The sequence below is a fragment of the Rhinoderma darwinii genome, chromosome 5, assembly GCF_050947455.1.
Source record: "Rhinoderma darwinii isolate aRhiDar2 chromosome 5, aRhiDar2.hap1, whole genome shotgun sequence".
NCBI classification, from domain to species: Eukaryota; Metazoa; Chordata; class Amphibia; order Anura; family Rhinodermatidae; genus Rhinoderma; species Rhinoderma darwinii.
Genome location: NC_134691.1, coordinates 235,786,487 through 235,797,409, shown reverse-complemented (window position 1 = coordinate 235,797,409; position 10,923 = coordinate 235,786,487). Strand labels below are relative to the sequence as shown.

The 10,923-nt window shown below is 42.4% G+C and overlaps 1 protein-coding gene across 3 annotated transcripts; it reads right to left on the bottom strand.

The window, feature by feature from the left end:
* Positions 1–696: 696 nt before the first annotated feature.
* Positions 697–10,096, bottom strand: FIGNL1 (fidgetin like 1). 3 transcript variants are annotated; one of them, XM_075828541.1, is made up of 2 exons: positions 10,015–10,096; positions 697–2,913 (listed from the first exon to the last, which is right to left on the bottom strand). In XM_075828541.1, the coding sequence occupies exon 2, from the start codon at positions 2,903–2,905 to the stop codon at positions 932–934; it is 1,974 nt and encodes a 657-aa protein (XP_075684656.1). In that variant the 5' UTR covers positions 2,906–2,913; positions 10,015–10,096; the 3' UTR covers positions 697–931. The 3 variants fall into 3 exon arrangements, with proteins under 3 accessions (XP_075684656.1, XP_075684655.1, XP_075684654.1); XM_075828540.1 differs by lacking the exon at positions 10,015–10,096 and adding an exon at positions 9,760–9,975; XM_075828539.1 differs by lacking the exon at positions 10,015–10,096 and adding an exon at positions 9,824–9,975.
* Between the last annotated feature and the right edge of the window lie 827 nt (positions 10,097–10,923).

The window sequence follows — 10,923 nt, the reverse complement described above, 5'->3', positions numbered from 1 at the left end:
TCTGAACTGGCCCCTGTAAAAATAGCCTTTTGAAATTTTCTTGAAAATGTGAGAAATTGCTGCTAAAGTTCTAAGCCTTGTAACATCCTAGAAAAATAAAAGGATGTTCAAAAAACAATGTCAATCTAAAAGTAGACATATGGGGGATGTTAATTAGCAACAATTTTGTGTGGTATAACTGCCTGTCTTACAAGCAGATACATTTAAATTTAGAAAAATACAAAGTTTTGCAATTTTTCCCAAAATTTTTGTGTTTTTTACAATTAAATACTGAATGTATCGAGCAAATTTTGCCAGTAACATAAAGTCCAATGTGTCACGAGAAAACAATTTCAGAATCGCTTGGATAGGTAAAACCATTCCAAAGTTATTACCACATAAATTGAAACATGTCAGATTTGAAAAATGAGGCTCTGTCAGGAAGGTCAAAAGTGGCCAAAGAGGTTAAGGTGCCTACATTGGTATCAACTGTTTTCCAAATAATACCATAGTTTATACAATTATGTGAGTTTTAAGCAAAAAGAGGTGTTTATATGTTTAAAACTATTGATCACCATATAGTTTAAATTACTCCTAATGCTATGATTTCATTTATGTACAAACTGTTAATGCAGTAAAAACTAGGAATAAAATGGTAAACAGTAAAAAAGATGTTGATTTCACCATAAAACCAGTGAAGATAAATGTAATGCAAAGTTTGAAAGTATACATTTTAATTAAATTTTCAAATTGCTATTAATAATAAAACAAACTGTTAATCCCCGACATCTAAACAAATAGGTCAATATCAACCACTTCTTCCTTTCAAAACGTTATAATCAGAAAAAAAGATGACAGACTCAAAAAGAGTAAAGAAAAATAGACATTGCACTGAAAAGGGGGTCTTGGGTTTTTTTTTTTGGGGGGGGGGGGGGAATTACAGTGTTTGTTTTTATCTTCCACAACCAAATGTTTTGTTCCAGTGTTCATATAATTCTAGATCCTGCTTTGAGACACTGGGCCTCACTGTTTGGAAGGCATTTTGAAAATCAATGTAAGTAATAGGCCTAACTTGATCAGGTGATATGGTTGAAATATCTATGGCTTGAAGGCTGCGAATCGGACCAAGGGCAGCTTCTCGACACAACTGAGTCATGTCTGCACCAGAAAACCCTTCAGATTGTAAGACTATAGCGTCCACTTCCGTCTCAGAGAGGCTACAATTCTCTCGAGACATCAGGCTAACAACAATTTGCTTTCTAGCAGAGTCTTCAGGAAGAGGAACGTACAGTCTCTTAACCAGTCGTCTTCTAGCAGCTTCATCTATCTCTTGTGGTCTGTTAGTAGCACCAACCACAAGGATGCGGTCCTCTGAAGAAGTTGTGGCACCATCTAACTGCACTAAAAACTCTGTTTTAATTCGTCTTGAAGATTCATGTTCTCCCTCACCACGCTGTGATAAAAGGGAATCTATCTCGTCTATAAAAATGACAGCAGGCTGGTGACATCTTGCCACTGTAAAGAGAGCACGGACCATCTTTTCACCTTCACCTACCCATTTAGAAGTTAATGATGATGCACTAATGCTAAAAAATGTGGCCCCAGATTGACATGCAATACATTTTCCAATCAGCGTTTTTCCTGTCCCTGGAGGTCCAAAGAGAAGAATGCCTTTTGGTGGTCCTCGAAGTCCAGTGAATATGTCTGGCCTCAGCATAGGCCACACAACTATTTCCTTTATAGTCGTTTTGGCAAATTCCAAACCAGCAATATCATCCCAATTAAGTGGAGGGCCATGATCCATAATTTCACTCATGATGAGTTCTATCATTTTTGGTTCGATGTTTTTCAAACGCTCATCAGAAGGAACATTTGACTGGCTGTTAGTAGCTACATTAGCTTTTCTCTGTGCAGCATTGTCATCACCATCATCTTGCTTTGCAATTGGAGGAACAAATTTGCCATGCAGTCCACGCGAGCGCGCAGCTCCCAGTGACTTTTTTCCAGTACCATATGTTCCAGGAGCTGTGCTGCGGGACTGGCTATTATGTTTTTTCTGCTCTTCAACCCACAGTTGTTCTTTTGCAGTTTTAAAGCTACTTTCTTCAAGTGGATTTGGCATGCTCAATGTTTGTCTCTGATCTGTTACACATTTATGTGTATCTTCATCTTCCACTAAACAAAAAGTCTTCCTTTTTCCTGCATTTGGAAAAATACTGGCAGAATAAGGCCCAGGAACACTATATATATTTGCAGAAGTTGTTGCATCATTCTTTCCAAATATCAGAGTTGCGAGCAACGGTTTACTGGCATGTGGAACAGCTGGTGAGATATTAATATCTGTATATTTAATGTCTGCTGTTGTTGCCAATTTTGCTTTTTTAAATAACTTCGAGGTACCTTTAGTTGTCTCCTCTAATGCGTAACGTTCTGTCCTTTTATGTCCTAAACTGCTGTGATCTTTACTTGTAACCAATACATTTCCAAAGGTGCTGACCCCATTATCAACACTAAGTGGTGCATCTACGGAACTCAACTGGGACGGCAGGCCTGATCCAGCAGATTCAAACATTTCCTGTACACACTTTAATTTTAAAACATTGCTGGTAGTCAAAGACGATTGCCACTTTTCACTGTCATTCCGTGGACATCTGGCCAAAGACATAATGCTGTCTGCATAGTTATTTAGGCCAATACCCTCCTTGTCAGAGTCAATAATGGCAGCATACCTTTCTGCATGCTTCTTGAACAGGTGGGCTGCTGATTCCTGGGAGATCTCAGAGTTAGCCCATGCATACTGAATCTGATAAATATGTGCACGATATACATCTGCCTTCTGTACAGGGGAGCAGGTGGCAGAATTTAGAGCAAACACATTCTTTTGCCATTCACTCAGATGAACAGAGCTGGGATCGGGAGTCTCCATAGTTTTGCCTATAAATCAAAAAACAAATATAAAACATGAAAAATATTGTAGATTGTAAAATTTAAGACTCAAGAATTTTATTTTGCTTTCTAATACAAACTGTGAAGAAAAACCAAAAACATTTCTTGGATTTTCTGTGGCGGGAATAGATCGCTATATGCATAAAATACAAAATCACACCCAACTTAAAAAGTGCAACTAAAAGCACATACACCATCAAATGTGGATCTATTAACCCCTTAATGACCACCCATACGCCTTTTCATTAAGGGTACATATGCCTTGACATGAGCCCGGTACGGGTGTCCTACGTCAGCTAAAGCAGGTGTCACGCTGTCTGAAAACAGCCGGGCACCTGCTCTAGTGGGTTCTAAATTAGCATAGATCCCGCTAGTTTAACCCCTTGCTTCCTGTCACCCATCGGAATACCCGCGACGTGATCAAGGGGTGCCAATGGTTTTAATGGTGGGCGGAGGCTTAACAAAAGTTAACCAATGCTTACTAGGACCTGCCAAAGTTATAATGCACTGCAATACAGAAGTATTGCAATGTATTATAAAAGTGATCAAATGGTATATAGAGTAAATTTGTCCCGCAAAAAAATAGTCCCCATACAGCTATGTCGATAAAAAAAATATATAGCACAAAGTAGAGGGAAGTCGGCACCACTCTCAATCTTCACAGCATGGAACAGGCAGATAGATGCAAGTGGAGTCAGGGTTTCCTTGTTTAAGCAAACTTCGGGCGGTGCTCAGCATAAAAACAGACGGTCTTGTAGTATAATGTGAATGAGAGAAATGAAAATGCGGCACTCACCCGTTTGCAAATGTTCTTAACTTTGTGTCACCTTGGCGAGGGTAAAAGCATTACAGGGAGGACAGCTAGTTGTAGGTTACAGCCTGTTTCGCGCTGGAGATCGAGAAGAAGCGCGATCTCCAGCGCGAAACAGGCTGTAACCTACGACTAGCTGTCCTCCCTGTAATGCTTTTACCCTCGCCAAGGTGACACAAAGTTAAGAACATTTGCAAACGGGTGAGTGCCGCATTTTCATTTCTCTCATTCACAAAAAAAATATATATCTCCTTAAGTGAGACAATGGAAAAAAGAAAAAACTTGATTGGCCAGTAAAGGCTATCTAAACCTATGCACACTTTTTAAAAAAACAATGTATTATGTTATTTTAAACAACTTTTCAATTGTTTTTTATTTTACTTTTGAGATGCAGTTTCTATGTATCTTGGATACACAGAAGATGTAACTTGTGTTTCGAGCCGAATCTGTGAGGTCAGCGGCACTGACTGCTTTGATAGGCCTCCGATCGCCTTTGAAGTGACCGGCAACCCAGCGATCACGTTGCTGGGGTGCCGGTGGCTATAAACTCCTCACATGCTGCGATCTCTATTGAACGCAGCATGTGAGGGGTTAATCGGAGGCTAGCTCCGGTCCTGGCCGATACCTCAGGGTGACAGCTGTAACATACAGCTGTCACCCGGTGATGTCGCTGGCTCAGCTCCTGAGCCAGTTCCATCTGTTTCACGTACAGTTACGTGGAATTGCGTGAAAACACCAGCTCCCATCACGTTACTGTAAGTGAAATTGCGGGAAGGGGGTTAAAGGCGTATTAATCGAATTAATTAGATTAACCGCCCAGCTCTACTCGGATGTGATCGATAACAGGTGAAGCCTGCGTGTCAGACACATGCAGGACACGCTGTCACTGAAGCGGTCAGTCCCGCTGACCTGACAGATTTGGCTCTGAGCGCAAATTACAGCTTCTACGTATCCAGGATGCATAAAAGCTGCATCTCAAAAGTAAAAAAAAATTTCTTTCATAAAACACAATTGAAAAGTTATTTAAAGAGGCTCTGTCACCAGATTTTGCAACCCCTATCTGCTATTGCAGCAGATCGGCGCTGCAATGTACATTACAGTAACGTTTTTATTTTTAAAAAACGAGCATTTTTGGCCAAGTTATGACCATTTTTGTAGTTATGCAAATGAGGCTTGCAAAAGTCCAAGTGGGTGTGTTTAAAAGTAAAAGTCCAAGTGGGCGTGTATTATGTGCGTACATCGGGGCGTTTTTAATACTTTTACTAGCTGGGCGTTCTGATGAGAAGTATCATCCACTTCTCTTCACAACGCCCAGCTTCTGCCAGATCACGCTGTGACGTCACTCACAGGTCCTGCATCGTGTCAGACGAGCGAGGACACATCGGCACCAGAGGCTACAGTTGATTCTGCAGCAGCATCGGCATTTGCAGGTAAGTAGCTACATCGACTTACCTGCTAACGCCGATGCTGCTGCAGAATCAACTGAAGCCTCTGGTGCCGATGTGTCCTCGCTCGTCTGACACGATGCAGGACCTGTGAGTGACGTCACAGCGTGATCTCTGGAGAACACGCTCTGTGTCTGCACTGCCAGAAGCTGGGCGTTCTGAAGAGAAGTGGATGATACTTCTCGTCAGAGCGCCCAGCTAGTAAAAGTATTAAAAACGCCCCGATGTACGCACCTAATACACGCCCAGTTGGACTTTTACTTTTAAACACACCCACTTGGACTTTTGCAAGCCTCATTTGCATAACTACAAAAATGGTCATAACTTGGCCAAAAATGCTCGTTTTTTAAAAATAAAAACGTTACTGTAATCTACATTGCAGCGCCGATCTGCTGCAATAGCAGATAGGGGTTGCAAAATCTGGTGACAGAGCCTCTTTAAATAGGCTCTGTCACCACATTATAAGTGCCCTATCTTGTACATGATTTGATCTGCGCTGTAATGTAGATTACAGCAGTGTTTTTTCATTTAGAAAAATGATCATAGGAGTCATGACCTATTTTAGCTTTATGCTAATGAGTTTCTCAATGGACAACTGGGCGGGATTTACTTTTTGACCAAGTGGGCGTTGAGGAGAGAAGTGTATGACGCTGACCAATCAACGTCATACACTTCTCTCCATTCATTTACACAGCACATAGTGATCTAGCTAGAGATCACTATGTGCAGCCACTTACACACACATTAACGTTACTGCAGGGTCCTGACAGTGAATAAATATCACTAGCAGCCAGGATGTGATGTCTATTCACAATCCTGACACTTCGGTAACGTTTGTGTGAGATTTACAGCAAGGCAAGCGTAATCTCGCGAGATTGCGCTGTAAACTGTCATTTAAAACGAGAGAACGCTTGCTGTTCTGTAAATCTCACACAAATGTTACCGAAGTGTCAGGATTGTGAATAGACATCACGTCCTGGCTGGTTGCCGCTTCAAAACGCCCACTTGGTCAAAAAGTAAAACACGCCCAGTTGTCCATTAAGAAACTCATTAGCATAAAGCTAAAATACATCATAACTGTCAAAAATGATAGTTTTTCTAAATAAAAAAAACTGCACTTTTAATGTGGTGACAGAGCCTCTTAAAGTTTATGAATTAGATGTAGGGCTGGGCGATTTAGCCCAAAAATTATATATTATAGATTTTTTTAATACTTATTTTTTCTGTTTATTTAACAGCATTACCAAGAGATAACCTAATAACATTTTCTTTATATAAATAACTAACATATATTGCTATAATTATTGTACGTAACTTCACAACTTTTAACCTCTGCAAATACTTTATTTTATCATAAATACAATTGGAAAAATGTATATCTAATTGATTATAACTACTGTGTTCCCCGGTTAACAGAATCTATAATCAATGAGGCACTGATTGCACTAACATCCCCCTCTGCCCGTCACCACCTCAGCCGGTCTCCGACATTGCCAGATTCACGCGACCGTGATTGGACCGTGAAAAACGGTCTGTTTGTCAGCCGGATTTCACGGCCCGATCACGGTACATGTGAACGGGACTCCTGGCATCGTAGTCATCTAGGCTCCAAACACAGGACAGTGAAAAAAAATGGCCATTAAAAACTGATCAACCGATCAAAATTATTTTTACTGTTTTAGTTACAGCGGCTATGTTTGCTCTACACTGACCAGCTGTATCTTTCGCTAAATCCGGCTCCCGTCAGGTCCACGGGACTGACTGGTTCAGTGACAGTGGGTTCTGCATGTCACCCTGTAATCTATCACATGTAAGTTCATAAACCAGTCCGGTCCCCGGGACTGATGGATTCAGGTCATAGCGAACGATACAACTGCTCTGTATAGAGAATACAGAACAGCTGTATCTCAAAGAGTAAAAATAATTTTTTAGAAAAACTATATAGAACTAATCACACTTTATTTTAAAAAAATAATAAATTGCCTTTCAAAAGTGTCCTTAAACATAAATGGTACACTAGCTGATCAGTGACTGTGGAGGCACGGTCAATCATTATCAGACCATTCAGATACCATGAGCAGATTGAGGAGCAATACAGAATAATTTAAAACGTAAACATGATTGGCTTTGTGCCTTGATATTCAGGCAAAAAGGGTATATCTGTAAAGTAGGAGGGGGGTGGATTCTCTTAAAGAGCCCCCTTGCCAGTTCGGCAGACGAGCACAAGTCTGATCTCTCGCAAGAGATCAGTCTTGTCCTTGTCTTCAGAGAGCTGAAAAGTGAGAGCGTGCGCGTGCATGAGCGCTCTCCTCTCTCCAGCTCTTGCACTGTCCGCAGAAGTGAGACACCCCCTTGCCATTACACGCCGCCTTGCCAGTTCGGCAGACAAGTAAAAGACTGTGTGATCTCTCGCGAGAGTTCAGTCTTGTCCTTGTCTGCCGAGAGCTGAAGTGTGAGAGCGTGCGCGCGTACACGCTCTCCTCTCTCCAACTCTTGCTGTGATACTGTCCGTAGCTGATTGGACAGTGTCACAGCCATGTTACATGCCCCATTGCCATTACACGCCTTGTTGTCAGTTCAGAGGTTTATTTAAATATCAAGCGCCAAATATAAGAGCACCGATACCTAAATAACCGAGGAGGGTAGAAAAAAAAATGTAAAGTGCCCCAGGGCTTGTGCAGCCCTCCCCATTACATGCTGCACTCAGCGGCACATGTATGGGCAGGTGAAAGGTACTCTTTAAAGGCTATGGGTGTTTGTTTTTTTTTATATAAAAAGGTGTACCAGTGTGTTTGGTGCAACTTTCTAATTACTTTTTATTAAAAATCATTTTTACTCTGAGAGCAGCTGTATCTAAGCACTGGGACCTGAATCCGTCAGGTCAGCGGCACTGACAGTTTCAGTGTCAGCACTTCCTGCATCTCTGTCATGCAGGATCCAGCTGTTACGAATCACATCTATGTTCATAACTTAGATCTGATCGATAACAGGTGGATCCTGCATGTCTGACCCGCTGATCTGACGGATTTAGTTCTCAGTGCAAGCTACAGCTGCTCTGTATACAGTATACAAAACAGCGGTATCTCAAAAAGTTAAAATTATTTTTAATGAAAATTAGAAAGTTGCACCAAACACACGGATAGACATTTTTATTAAAAGAAAAAAAAAATTCAAATGTCAAAATAGCTTTTAAAATAATGTTCGGCTCTATTCACACGACAGGATCCGAGTGTCGGCTGATAAAAATGGCCGTTTTGGTCAGTTTTTCTCGCCCGTTTTGCATCCGTTCCGTTTACGTCCCGGGCCGTGTTTCCATTTTTAACGGCCAATTTTGACTCGTTTTGCATCAGTTTTTTTCCCTGGCCGTTTTAAAAACAGATGAATTTCACTTGTAGATTTTTTTCACACACTTCCCTCTGTAGATAATGCTACACACTGCCCTCTGTAGATACTGCCACAGCCCCTCTGTAGATACTGCCACAGCCCCCCTGTAGGTAGTGCCACACGCCCCCCTGTAGGTAATGCCACACAGCACCCTGTAGGTAATGCCACACAGCACCCTTTTTGTAGGTAATGCCACACAGCCCCCTGTAGGCAATGCCACACAGCACCCTGTAGGTAATGCCACACAGCACCCCTTTACATAGCAACCCCCCCCCCCCCCTCTTTCTCTAGATAGCTCCACTGTAGGGGACCGTTCCAGGAGAAGTCCCTGACTTCAATATCTATATATGGAATGTGAAGTCAGGGACTTCTCCTGGAGTGGAAACATAGGCCAAAGAACAAGGGATTCCGCTTCAGAAGTCCCTGACGTCACTGTGTCCATATATGGACAGTGAAGTCAGGGATTTCTGCTGGAACGGAATCCCCAATCCCCCGCTCCTACAGGCAGCAAAAAAATAACCTCCTCCTCACATGCACTTCGCACTGTGAGGAGAGCGCGAGCGACGGAAGACACGGCCGTCACTCGAAACACATTCCAGTGATTGCCGTGTATTACCCGGCCCCATAGACTTCTATGGGAGCCGGGCGGTCGGGAGAAGGGCCGAAAATAGGGAATGTCCCATTTTTTGACAGCCCCGTTTCTATCGTTCCTACTGCGGCCGTGTGAAGGACGTTTTTTGAACAGTCGTCAAACGTCCGGAAAACCCTGTCATGTGAATAGGGCCTTAATTTGTAATTTTATTACTTGGCTGGTATATTTACTATTACTGGCATAATGCATAAATGGTGATCCGGAGTCATTAACAGGCCACACACCTCATTAATAAATGTCATAGGGGGAAACCACTAGGTCCGACCTGGCCCTTTTTTTTATTTACCAGTTTGCTATAGTTAAAAAGTGTAGAAATTTGGGGTAATGGAGTCATGCTCAGTGACACTGAAGCTCCGCATAATTTTTGCAACACTTTCATATATGTCGTAAAGAGAGGCACAGGGCTTCCCAAATATGGCATTTATTTAATACACCATATTTTTCAAAGTATTTAAGCCAGAAAAGCGGTGTGAATGCACTGATAAGTCTGTGTCATTCCATATATTGTAGGCTGACTAAACAAGGAAAGGACTTCTCCCTACCTTACAAGAACTCCCTTAGAGCGATATTGATAAGTATTGACAATCAAAGCACACGTTTTCTGACCTGTTATAGTAACATAAGGAAAAGCGACACTTTTGCCCTTTTTTGTTTCACAGGCTGTACAAATTTTCCGTGGTTGTTCCTGTTGGCAATCAGAATTTAATACGACGAACCAGAAGAGACATAATAAACCACGTTTGGTTATCCATGCTAGCGAATCTGAGGAAAAAAAACCTACAGCGTTAGTAACTTACAGGAAGTGTCCGCTAGTACGGTCTCCTTGTGGACATTTTGTTGAAGCCCTGGTCTTGATTGGTGGAGAGCACGCACGGATGAGGGCGTGGCGGCCGCCTTACGATTCGCGCGTTTTCAAAGGGGCTGTTCCGCTGAATTCGGCGGTATAAGGCAGTTACGTATAGGGGAAGAATGTGGGTTGCGTCTGAGAGAATTTTTTTTTTTTTTGAGTATTGGGAGTATGTGGAAAATATAAATATTTGAGGGGTTAAAGGGTATTCCCATCTATGGTATCTATGTAGGATATGCAATAAATGCCTGATTTGGTCGTTGTATTCATTTCTGTGGGGAAAGAAGACCGTGACTTGGCCCACGGGAAAAACGCACGTGAATCTGTCTGTGTGCTGGGTTTTGCATCAGTGTGCTTTGCGAGTGGCATGTGTTTTTCACTCACTCGCCAGCACTTCTCTTTTTTTTTTTTCATTGTAATTAATGCGTAAAACAACCGTGTGCTGTCCATGGTTTTCACGCACTTATTGACTACAATGGGCGGCTAGGTGCGTTTCCGCTCCAGGAGAAGTCCCTGCCTTCACTGTCCATATATCGACACTGACGTCAGAGACTTCTGAAGTGGGATCCCTGGCGCTGTGGCCGGTATTTCCGCTCCTGGAGATGTCCCTGACTTACGGGTGTTTACGTCTGATCTCCCATTGACATCAATGGGAGGCAGAGAAAGCGCATTTCGTGGTGTTTTTTGCCAGTGGCGCTCAATGGCTGCGGGCGAAAATCGGCGTGCAGCCAGAGCACATTCTGCCTCAAATTTCCAAACAGAATTTTTAGGCTATGTTCACACGGGGTATTTTGCCGAGTTTTTTGACGCGGAAACCGCGTCGCAAAAAACGGCCCGAGAACGCCTCCCATTGATTTCA